The sequence below is a fragment of the Strix uralensis genome, chromosome 5, assembly GCF_047716275.1.
Source record: "Strix uralensis isolate ZFMK-TIS-50842 chromosome 5, bStrUra1, whole genome shotgun sequence".
In the NCBI taxonomy this organism is placed as follows: Eukaryota; Metazoa; Chordata; class Aves; order Strigiformes; family Strigidae; genus Strix; species Strix uralensis.
Genome location: NC_133976.1, coordinates 78,654,792 through 78,667,916, shown reverse-complemented (window position 1 = coordinate 78,667,916; position 13,125 = coordinate 78,654,792). Strand labels below are relative to the sequence as shown.

Sequence of the window (13,125 nt, the reverse complement as noted above, 5' to 3'; positions counted from 1 at the left end):
GCACTTATGGTAGAATTTTTAGACACATCTATGATGCTGCAAATCACAGCTCTGCAAAAAATCCAAAGTAATGGCAATGGCTTTATTCCTCCAGGTGACATAGCCAAGAGTGAGATGTTTTTCAACTTCCTCTATGCTCCTGCCTACTTACCCTAAAGGATATCTTGCAAATTGAAAGAGGTATATTTTATTATTATTAAATTCTGAAGATGAATTTTAGAATTCTAGTTGTGAGAACCTCCACCAACTGAAACTCTGTGTGTCTACATTCATATAAAATATAAAACAAGTGGGCAGACCTAGGTAAGAATAGAAACTGAATCAGAGGAAAACTAGCTTGTTAACATTGTTTCCTGTTAAAATACATGGAAGGAATTGGGCCAGAGACCTTGCTGTTTTGGCTTACAAGAACAAGACTCCCATAAATAACTTAGAAAACCTGAAGCTAACTTGAAACTTTTTTTTGGCTTTTTTTTCAGGTCAAAACCAAAAATTTCCACACATTTCTCAGCTTTAACTTTTATAGATTAAAGATTATTCAATTCACATTAGATTTGCAGGCTTAATTAAACAGAAAAACTTGCGCTTTGCAGAAATTTAAGCACAATGTATGCACTTAGCCAAAAGAAAAGTCACCATGTGAAGTCTCTCTGCACACAGGTCAACAACCATCTAGATCTTAGAAAGGATAGATTTTTTAAAAAAAGATGCTGGTGTACCTCTGCTCCAATAACCACAACTCAGTCTAACCACAAGAGAATGAAAAGTTCAAGGGGAAAAAAAAAAGCCAGTGCAAGTTGTCAAGAGGTAAGAAGAGAGCACTGCCGAAGAAAAGTTGTCTCGGAGATGCATACAGGAACTGTAGCCAAGTCTCCTGATGCTTGTTGCCAAACTACTTTATTCCTCTCAGCCCTAAACTGACACTTTCCAAAATAATACCCTGAAATGAAAAAAGCATTGTATTAAATGAGTAGTATCTATTCCATAAATACTGCGCTGAACCTAGAACTCCAAGACAAACAAGCAGGTGAAGGGATTGACTGAAGTTGTCTTTGAAAGCCAGGTTCAGTCCTTTCTGTCTACAGATATCTTGAGCTTATCTACATCATTATAATTTCCACACATTTTACATATATATACATGTATGTATGCTGGAAGAAAAAGTATTATTATACATATAGCATTGGGCATCAGTTAATTAAGATAATCATGCCTTTAATTTAAATGCTATGCTCTGTATGTGACTTGAATACCTTGTAGCTTGTTACTGAGGAAAAAAAACTGTGATAAAAACATTTTCTATGTTTATGTTTTGCCTCTACTACCCAATGCCAGCTAAGGATCTTCGCTATTAGAAGTAAAGTTCATTTAATCTCTTTTTCTCCCCATATTCCTCCTCCTTTTCCAGGAAAGAGTTCCAGTCCTCCATAAGATATACACAGTACTAACTGGAGCAAAGAAAAGGAAAAGTTTATTCATACTTCAACTAGAATTTATATAAACAGGCCAAGACATAAAATGCTGATCTAATGTGTGTGGATTAGTACTGAAACACTGTTCCCTAGCTTATGTGATTTTACACCAGGATATGATATAACAAAATAAGTTATGTTGTGAGGTTTGTTTTATTAGTCTTGAATATATCTATCAAATATTGAATCCACCTCATTGGTGCTATTCTATGAATATTTCAAAGCTTACTACAGAAAGCTCTTACTAACCATGTCTAGCAGTTTCAAAAAGTACAGTCAAGCCAGTCTCAGTAGGAAAGGCATTCTTTAATCTCTTTATATATGCCATCTAGAGCACAAATGGAGATGACTAGGGTTCTGTCCAATGTTTAGAGTCCCTTCTGTGGTAAAAAGAGTATCATCCTTTTCCCAGAAAAGACAATTCAAGAAATCACCATCTTGAAGATGAAGCTATAAATTCATTCAACAATATATATAATAGTTCTATTTGAAGCAAACAAATAAGTTACCTGAGCAACTTCAGATCCATTAGTAGGACTTCATTGTTAGTGAGATTTAAAAAGATTAACTAAAAGCATGAAGATAAGAGGAAAATGTGGTAAAAAGGCAACTTGGGGATTTTGGGGTTTGTTTATTTGTGGGGTTTTTGGTTTTGATTTTTTGTTTTGTTTTGTTTTTTACAAAAAGGAGACCCTATGGCACATTGTTCTGATCTTACTCTTTTACAGGTTTATATTATGCAGAAAATCAGTCAAACTTAAATGAGCTTTAAAATATCTGGCATTGTACTAGGAAAAAAAATATTTATTTGAACAGAATAAGGTTGAAAACTGTTATCCAGTTTCAGTTCTGAACAGCTAGAAGGGCAGCAAAGGTTTGTTTTGAATATGGAATTACATGGGCAAAGTTATCTGTCTTCAGATAATTTTTACAGCAGCAACAGTTAAGAATTTTAGTTCTTCTTAATTCTGAAAGAGGAACAAGAATCTTAATTGAATTCAAGAATGAATTTGATACATTAAACAAAGCAATGCCATTTGTCTAAGGCAATAGAGAACTGGAGAGACCTTTTCCCTTTCCGGTCAGGGTGCCTGCTAACAAGCTTTCTCTGATGTTTCATTCAGATCATAGACTGAAGACAAGAAATATTCTAGGATGAAGTGCTTCAGTCTTGCATCCATGGTCTTTTAAGTTATACTGAAGAAGGACTATTATCAAATCCAATTACCAGTAAACATCTGTCAGTTACCACTATGACAGATGTTGTAAAATAGCAATTTTTTTTAAATGTTAATAATATGATCTTCTGTTCAGTCACATGCAACAATATTTCTTTGTTCAAAAGGTATGAACTGAAAGAAGCTTCAACTAGAAAACCCACTGCCATCTTTACCTGTGATAGAAATAACAAAAGAAAATCTATCAGAGTAATTATAAATGCTAAAAAACCAACCCTTTTGAAACAACCACCTTCCACTGTCCAGCAGGGAATGTTCAGACACAAAAGCCTGGATCCAATGGCACAGTGGTGATCTTCCACTGAGTGAACTCAGCAAAGTCGAAATGTGACCATCAGGATGTCTGTCCAGTATTCCATAGTAAGTCCATAGCAGAAAAGACCTAAAACCAAACATGGTTTCCCTTCTTTGATGGCCTTTGATGGATATTCTTCATTTGCTTCAGCAGCTGGAAAGGGTCCAACACTACCACCTTTCACTGCACAGTCTCAATTTACACTCTTATTTCCTACCCACAAAAGCCAGGCCTACCAGGTGGGTGGGTGATGGGAAAACATGTGAGCACACAATTAAAGACTAGTTAATGCATGCATCTCAGGCACCTGAACTAAGACTTCACTGGCAGCCTCTGTTTAGTTTAGACAATGTTCAGTTAACATATTTTTGTTTTTTAAATGAACAAGTTCCCAAACATTTTAGATCAACTGACAGAAGGAACGGCTTACCATCTTCAGCATGAAACAACACTAAAAGAGGAGTAGACAGTGCAGGTAGGATTTATCTCACCTGTCTTGTAGCCAGATCAAAACAGATGTCTACATGAAGATAAAATGAATCACATGCTAAAAATGCCTTATCTGCATCAGTGCAAAGGGAGTTTAAAAAAAATAGTACAATGTAAAACTCTACCTGTTAAAAAGGCATTGTATAAATCATATCTTCTGTCACTGATAGCTTCTATTAAAAATATTCTCCAATCTTGTGCCTGCTTGAACCCTTTTGCCTTACATCATCTGTGTCCCAGTCCTATCTATTCCTACTTCATTTTCCTTATCAAGACATTTTTTCTTATGTTGAGGTAGCTAACTTACAAGAAACTGATTGCATGCCTTGTCTATTTTGTTCCTACTGAGATTATCACATAAACAAGCTCCTCTGCTTACCTAAAATCTAAATAACACCAGCAAGAGCCCTTCTTACAGAACTTGGGCCTTAGTGCGCAAAGTTAATATGATACAGAAGCACTTTTATTTATTTTCTGAAAATACATCTTTTGTGGAAAAGACTGAAGTATCATACAGAAGACAGGAGGAAAAAAAGAGTTGAGGATATGGACACTATTCAAAACCTGATAAAAAGCAGAACATAATCCTGAAGCCTATTCCAAGGACAGAAAAGAATATACCAAAATTCTATTATGCTAAGGTCAACAGTTTCAGTCATTCATTTCAACTTCTCCGACAGGGGTAAAAAATAGATGACAAATATATAGCTAATTTACATAGTGGGAACAAATGTCTTGAAACAGATTAGAAACACCTAGGAATCATGGGGTGGGAGGAGATCACAGCCTTTTTCTTTGTAATGGATTTAGGAAACTTTTAGAACTGATAAGAACTGAACAGTTATCCAGTTTTTGAATTTAGAACTATATGAAGAGATTAGCAATCTACTTCTATTCTCAAACATAAAGAAGTAGGATGTCAACTAGAGTTTCAGCTACCTGAATAGAAGACTGGGACAAAATTTATCTGAGAAACAATACAAAATACAAATACTCTTAACAGAGCAGTAACTGTGCCTTTAAAGCAAACCCGGTATTTTTTCTAATTGTGTTATATGCATAAATTTTAAAAAATTAGTGGCTTATGTTAATTTAAATTTCAAAATTCCAACAGAAAAATTGCATCAGTGAACTTATCTAGATTTTAAACATATATGCAAAGGAAAAAAGTAACTATATCAAAACACTCATTCCACTCAAAAATTCCACCTCAAACAATGGACACATGCATTATTACTCTAATTTTTTAACCCATACAAAACTAAATATTAGGTGAAGACCCTACCTTGTACCCTTCAGAGTTTTGCAGTTTATTAGACCAACAATAAAATCACAGCAAAAAAGAATCCTGTTCCTAAGTATTTTTCCATGTTGCTGCTGCCTCTTTGGCAGTATTGCCAAAAATTTCTGTCCTCTAGCTTGGTGGAAGAAACCACAGTGACTCTTCCTCAGAAAGTGCCATCATCTGAAGGATCTGGTACCTTCCCAAGAATTTACTGCAAAATCAAAGTTGGTGTTCTGTCAGTGTCTGATCTCACCAAGATTAATTTTGGATATTCTCCTCAAGTCCAGTGACAAAGCTACTATAAAACTAAACAAGTATTCTTCTCAGAGTAAGATTCTTCATGCCTTTGAAGCCATGTGCTTTCCAGGCTACAGATCCATTGTTCCACCATAACATAACCAACTTAATAGTTCCCTCTAGACATAATCACCTTCCTGCAATTTACTGAAAATTATCAGGATTGGAATTATGAGCAGGGAGCTGCCAGGCTGCTTCTCAAATCTGGATTAATGGGAGGCCATGGAAACAGATGAACTAGTAGTTTGATATCTGTATGATGGCATAAACATAAGATTTTTCAATCCAGCACTGATATAAAATTGCTGTAGAACCACAGCTTCTATGTCTTCTTCTTAATTAAGGGACTATACCTGAATTTCAATATCTAGGACATAATGGTCAGTGCATTCTCCAGTACCAGCCTAAATTAGGAAGTTAAGGAAAGGGACAGCAAATTACAAAAATCACTTAATTCACTAAAAAATCATTTAATTAAATGCAGTATTGCACAATTGGAGCACTTAAGATACCACACTTCAACTGTGGTGGTTTAAGTCAGACTTACCCTCAAAAGATCAGTTTTTCAACCAAAGTTTTCCATTTTCTTGCAAATCCAATTTAAACCACAATTAAGTTTATTTTTAAAATTATATAATATATTTTTAAACTTTCTCAACATTAAGTTCAAATGAAGACAACCAGAACCAGATTAAAGTATATCAGTATTTCCATTCTAAGTTAAATGTGTAGGTAGAGAAGATAATTTCCTTCAAAATTACATTAAAGTACAGTCTTTGAAGTGGCAATAATTTTCAGGGAAAATTTTTTAAGAGTCCAGTTTAAACCTAATTTTTTTTTCTTATAAAAATTATTTTTTTTACATAAGCCTTTCTGATATTTTTCTTTCTCTTCAAAATGCAAGAACATTTTTAATTAAGTCACACACAATCTGTTAACATTGTAGAATGGTAACATAGTCTTAATTTGGGTCATTCTATATAATCAGTAACTTTCACTGTAAATATTTAAACACCAAAATATTCCTCATTTCAATGATGCTGAGTTGAGAAACTAAGGTTAGAGGGTCTAAGTTCTCAGTATTTTACTGAGAAACAGCACGTTGCAAATACTCTATAACAGTATAAAGAGATTTATCCAGTAAAACACAACAAAACAGGTTAGAAGGAATATAAGCTCCTAATGGTCACAGAACTACGACTTTATTAGAATAGCCAAGACATGGTGGGACAGCCTGACAGCTGGAGTGCTGCAAAGGATGAATACAGCAAGCTGTTCGGGAAAAGAGAAGGTGGGGGAGTGCCCTCTATATGCAGGAGCAGCACAGAGGTACGGAGGAGCTCATATATCGAACAGACACGAGGTTCGTTGAGAGCTTGTGAATCAGGGTCAGAGTTTGCTACAGACAGCCCAACACACATGACGAAACAGGCAAAGTATTCTTAAAGCAACTCTCAGCAGGCTCTGTATCACAGACCCTGGTTCTTACAGGGCATTTTACCACCACCACCCCAACATCTATTGGAAGAACATCACAATGGGATACAAGCAGTCAAGATTTCTAGAGGGTGTCAGGGATACTGGATGGGCAACACACAGGGGTACACACAGCTGGATCTGCTACTCATTAACAAAGAAGAACTGGCCAGGGTTGTGGAGAAAAAAAAAATAAAATCAATGGCAGCCTTGGCTATAGCAATCATGAAGTAGTGCAGTTCAAGATCCTAGGGGAGCGAGGAAAGCAAGTAGCAGAGTACAGACTGTGACTTTAGCAGAACAGATTTCAGCTTATTCAGTGAAATGGTACATGGAATCCCATGTGAGAAAGTTCTAAAAGACAAAGGAGCTCAGGAAAGCTGACATGTTATTAACGACAGCATATTACAAGCACAAGAACAGTCCATCACAATATTCAGGAAAACGTGTAAAAATATCAGTAGACCAGCTTGGCTAAACAGTGAACTGATGAGTGGGCTTCAATGCAAAAAGGTTTTACACAGGATAGTGAAGAAGGGAGAGCTTACAAAGAAATAATCTAGAAACACTGCCCAGGCATTTCGGGGTGTTGTCAGGAAAGCCAAAGCTCAGGTGAAGTTCAGACTTGCAAGGACTGTTAAAGCAGCTTCACCTGCTGCTTTTGTACTAAAAGGCTGAACAAAGAAAATTAGGGACCTTTGTTGAAAGGAAGGCAATTTTGCAACATTGGACACAGATAAAACTGAGATACTCAACGCCGCCTTTGTCTCAGTCTTCACTAACATGGTCTCCCAGGCCTCTGATTAGTGAAAGTTTTCAGAGGAGAACTGCCAGCAGTGGCTAAGAATCAAGTCAAGGTTTACTTGCCAGAACCAAGCCCATACAAATCCACAGAATCAAATGGGCTGCATCCAATAGAACTGGCTTATGTCCTTGTAAGGCCAATGCTATACCACACTTGAAAAGTCCTGGTGACCAGAGGAGGTCCCTGACAAATGGAGAAAAGAAAATGTTTGCAAAAAAAGACCAAAAGGACAGTTTGGGGAACCACAGGTTCACCAGCCTCACTTTGTTCCCTGAGAAAATAATGTAAAAATTCCTCTGAGAAAACATTTCTGGTCACGTGAAGGATTAAGTGGTGGCTGGTAACTGTAAGCATGGATTTATCAAGTGTAAATTATGCCTGACCAATCTGCCTCCTATAATAATATGACTGGCTTTGCAGACCAGGGGAGAAGAGTGGATGCCATTTATCTTGACTGTAGCAAGGCTTACAACACTGTCAGAAAATACTCTCAACATACAAGTTTGGATGTTACAGTCTGGATGGATGGGCAACTGCAGTTGAAAGCTAGATGGATGATCAGGCTCAGAAGGTAGTAAACATGTTGTACTCTGTCTGGAGGCCAGTAACAAATGGAGTACCATAGGGGCCTATCCTGAAACCAGTTTTTTTATTTTCAATATCTTTGGCAGTGACTTGGTGATAAAAATACATGCTCATCAAGTTTGCAAATGACACCAAATTGGATGGAACGGTCAATATGCTTGAGGGCAGAGATACCTAAACAGATGGGAGGAATGGGCTGACAGGAACCATATGAAATTCAACAGGACATGCAAAGTCTTGGAAAGGGATAACCCCTCTCAATGATACAGGCTGGGGAGCAGCGCTATGTAAAAGAACCTGGGAGTCTTGGTACATGTTCAGCAAGCTAACCATGAGCCAGGAGTGTGCCTTGGCAGCAAAGGAGGCCAGCAGTATCCTTGGCTGTATCAACAGTAGCGTAGCCAGTAGTCTGAGGAATGTAATTATCCCTCTCTAATCAGCACTTGTTGGACCAAATTTAAAATACTGCATCCAGTTTTGGGCCCCCCAGTCCAGGAAAGACACTGATAAGCTGGACCAAGTTCAGCAGAGGGCTGCCAAGACGATCAGGGAGACATGTCCTGTGAGAGACAGCTAAGGGAACAGCCTGTTCAGTCTGGAGAAGAGAAGGCTTCAGGGAAATCTACTAACAGCTTTCCAATACCTACAAGAAGGTAACCAAGAACATGGGAGTCAGGTTCCTCATGTTGGCAGTTAGTGGAAGGAAAACAGACAGCAGGCATAAAGTGAAACAAGAGAGGTCCCAACTCAATATAAGGAAAAAACCTTTTCACCATGAGGACACTCAAGCAGTGGAACAGGTTGCCAAGAGGGAGACTGAAAACCTCCAAGGATGGAGACTGCAGAAAGCTTGACTGGATAAAGCCCTGATTAACCTAGGCTGACCCTACAACTGACCCTGCTTTGAGCAGGATGTTGGACCAAAAACTGCCTGATGTTCCTTCCTACCTGAATTATTTGGTGATCCTAAGTTTAAGGAGTCCTACAATGTTTTGCCTATGCCTGCACAGTTTTCCTGTAACTTTAGAATGCAAAAGTCCAGTGCTGTGTGAATGCTATCCAATTGACTCAAACATTCAGCATAAGACCAGATAAAGTCTTATATGTTTTCTCTCCCAAAATACTACTGCATCTCCAGATATAATCACAGCCTCAAAAAGGCAACACATAAGAAACAGCATTTTCTCCGTCAAGGGAAAGTTCAGTGCGCTAATCCATGTGCAGGATCAAGTCAAGCTGTATAACTTCTACAACTGACTGCAGAAGACTGCTCACGGACCTGAAATGAAGACCCACTCCAAAGCATCACACTCACTCAAATGTGTTGAATGAAACAATACAGCAAACTTTGAATTTAAACAGCTACTAAGTGAGCTGTGCAATAGTGTCACCTAGTGGTCAGTGCTTACAGCGAAGTCAGGGCCCAATTCAAGAAGAAAATTCACTGGCCATCTACTGATTTTGCTACTCAATAAAATCAGTGGGGACTTTTAAAATATATGTATGTATACACACACACACACATCTATATGAACCAACAAGTGCAGTAACCAATAAGACAAAGGCCTTTCCATGTGTGTTTTAAGTCACATACAACTTTTAGGAACTTGAAAAAAGCCGTTTTAGAAATAGGGTACGTTCTTTCCTGATGCAAGAAGCATTATCGTCTGGTCTGAAAGAGAAGCACTTCCAGAATGATGGATTAGTACTCAACTTTTTAATTTATACCAACAGGAAAGAGTTTCCAGATCCTCAGGTGTGTAATAATCATCCACTTCACCAAGAAATACAACATTGATGTTTCTGGTCAAGAAATGGGTACAAAAAGTAGAACATTCTGCTATTTCACTCAAACATTGTCCAAGTCTTATATGTACAGCATCTGTAAATAGTTTTAGGGTTACAAGTTTTACAGCATCCCAAAGCTTTTAAGGAATGTTTATGTTACTGATTCTTGAAAGATTAGTGATTTCTTCTAATCTTAGACATCTGGACAATGAGAAGAGAACAATTTCAAAATTCCAGAGGTTTGTAAGAATATTTGTTCTGCTTAGTGAATACACCTTGAAACTAACAAAGTTCATTATATCCTTCCATTTCTCCTGCTATCAGGTCTGCTTACACTTCGTGCCATATTTGAATCAAATCATCATAGTTTCATTAGATTTCCACTCTGTTGAACAGTTTTTCCTTCCCCCATCTCATCTATTGTTCACTTTCTTAGCCAAATGACTTGGGGATGAGAAACACATTTTTGTTATTCTCCATACGTTAGCAGATACTTGGTTGCACCATATCTCCTACTATGTTCAAAATATTCTTAAGCACGTCCGCTCACTGTCCAACATCTTCAATTTGGTTTCTAGGTTTCCAGAGCAAAGGAACTTGACTCAGACAGATGAAGAAAGCCTCTTTTCAACCTGTGTTCCACAATGACCTGGCATTTATTTGGCTACTTTGTATTTTATGCAAGTTCAAGTTTCATAAAATCTCCACTGTAACAAGATGAAACAAATAACAGATTTCTAATTATTAAGTAAACAACCGAAAATACCACATTTTTCTTGTGGCAGAGCAAAAACTGAGACCTGTTTTTTGCAGCTTGGCTAATCTCTACATCAGAGAAACAGCAATACTGCAGATAGGTCATCCAGTTTGCTCTTAGATTTCTCAGCAGTCTTCTAAAGACTAAGCAACTTAAACTTTTGCTGCATTGTTACTTTATTCCTCTGCTCTTTAGATTGCAGTAGTAACAGAATTAGATAAATATCTTGTGTAAAACTGCATCTTCTGGAATTCATAACAACTGTCACATCACAGGCAGGGCATACAGACAGGCCTCACTCATATGGCTTACCAAACACTTCAGAAAAATATCTTTTTGTTCACCGATGTTGTGACCCTTTCAGTTTCTAAGCTGTATACTAGTCCTATAACATTTGAGAACTTCAGCATACTAATGAAGATTCTTTCAAAGACAGCCAACTGATTGGTATGTTTCTATAAGCACTGAGCTACTATATAGATACATATATAAAAACAATAGTAGTATTTTACATTGTGAGGTTATAATGCCCATACAGAGTACAAGAGATACTAACACCACAGCTAGCTTCCATTCTTGGTCAGTGATACAACCAACAACACCCACGTGTATACATGAAACCTAACGAACACACCAAAATCTGATGTTAATGAGATTTATATCCCAGAATAAATGGCACAGCAAGTACAGCAGAGAAAGCAACCGAATAAATAGCTGAATGCTGAAAAGAATTTCCAAGCTCTAGAGAATTCTCCCAGTTAGAAACTGATAATTCTCAGCAGCTATCCCACTCTGATTTTTCTCACATGCCTTAAACAGAAAGGTAATTAACAAGATGTAGTATTTTATCTTACACTTTGCTGAACTGTATATGCCTGAAAAAGTGGTCTTTCCACCCTAAAAAGTAAGGTCATGCACATAAATGTTATTCCATTTATCCTTTTTATCAATGTACAGTGCCAGATAGGATTTAAATAAAGAAAAAATCATATATTAGATGTTGAGTCAAACATTTTCTTTAATCACCAGCACAGACAGCATGTCTCTGGCATCCAGGATGTTGAAATGAAAGAACAAAGAAGCAGAATTAAAAAGTAAAACAAAAACTGCAAAACAACTTCAGAAATACTTGCCACTTCCAGCTTCAATGCAATCTGAACAGTAATTTAAATAATGCTTATTATGGTCTGCTTACAACATTTTGTTTTCAGTTGTGTGGATTAGACTCAATTCAAACTAAAAAAAGATTCTTTAGTATCAAGGACAAAACTATTACAGCTGATTTGCTAAAGTTTTTTACAGAAAAATTTCTGATTATAAATTAAAAAAAATTACTAATGTCTATAATGCTTTAGAAAATTGCTCTTCTCTCTGTAATAATGCCAACATTTACCAATTCAAATTCCTGTGTTACACTTACACTTCTCTCTAATAAATCTCACATTTATAAGCCTTCCCAAAAGACTAACTTCAGGTCTTAAAAAACATCCAAAATCAGTGGCTTCAACAGCACGTTCCTAAGAAATAATTCTTATGCTTTGCTTATGTAGTTAAAAAGAAGAGAAGGGAAAGGCTAAATAACCAGTGTCATAATTTGTCAGCAGCAATAAAGACTCCTTTATATAAGGGTATATACAATGAAATGACAAAGAAGTAGTAATTATAAGAAGTAAAGCACATACCAGTTTATGGGCTTACCAGACCTGCAAGACTGAAATCTTTGCAAGTTCATTTACAACTAGGGAATTAACCAAATAGCCATGCATACGTTGATTTGATAGAAATTTAATACAAAGAATAACCTCAAAAATCTTTGTTGTAAACATTTATTCTGAATAAGTAAATTATTAGATTTTCTTTTGCTCCCCTCCTCGATGCACAAAAAAAAAAAAGATGCTCAATAAGACAAAAATGTAACAGAAATTTTATTACCTTGGATTTAAGGTTTCACCAACAATTTCTTGAAGCTTGTCAATAAAATTAACAAAGTTTGAAAGCCCCTTTACATGGACTCTTAAAGGATCAAATAATGAAGATGCACAGCCTCTTCCTCCAAGTTCTACAGTTCGGATAAAAGATGTTGCCATCTATTAGGAGAAACAGAAATATGAAACTGTAGACATATGCGAAATGTACACATGTTGAAGTGAGCCTCTCCTATAGATTTGCAAACAGTGTATAACAGCTGGTTGATAGCAGAAATAATTTAACTGAAATCAATAGAATACCTCTTAATGGCAAGCTTTCTACATCTCAACATAAATATTTGCAGGATCAATACTTAAATAGTGCAGCACTATAAAAAAAACCCCACAAGCCAAAATGAAAATGACCCAGCTAATTTAATATTCACATTGGCCTTTTGACAGCTTAGGAAAAAACTTATTAACACAGGCTACAGATTTTTTTTGTTTAAATGCCTGTGCTGACCTCACAAAAACTACTCTTATATTAAGGGATGTCTATGAAGAACAATTTTAACATAAGCACGTAAAAGTTGACTTCAGTAGTATATTTATTTTCAGAGGTGAAATAAAAATAATGTATACTTCTGAAAAATTATGACAGTTAAGGCCTCTATCATCACAGATACCCAATTCGGAAAGTTTCCACATATTTTTATATGTTGTAAAGACAC

General features: G+C 36.5%; 1 protein-coding gene across 2 annotated transcripts in view; it reads right to left on the bottom strand.

Moving 5' to 3' along the window:
- Positions 1–13,125, bottom strand: part of PARPBP (PARP1 binding protein) — a 53,721-nt gene that overhangs the window by 24,658 nt on the left and 15,938 nt on the right. For both annotated transcript variants that reach the window (XM_074871864.1, XM_074871865.1), the window contains exon 7: positions 12,420–12,574. In XM_074871864.1, coding sequence (XP_074727965.1) covers positions 12,420–12,574 — 155 coding nt within the window. The remainder of the gene's footprint in view (positions 1–12,419; positions 12,575–13,125) is intronic.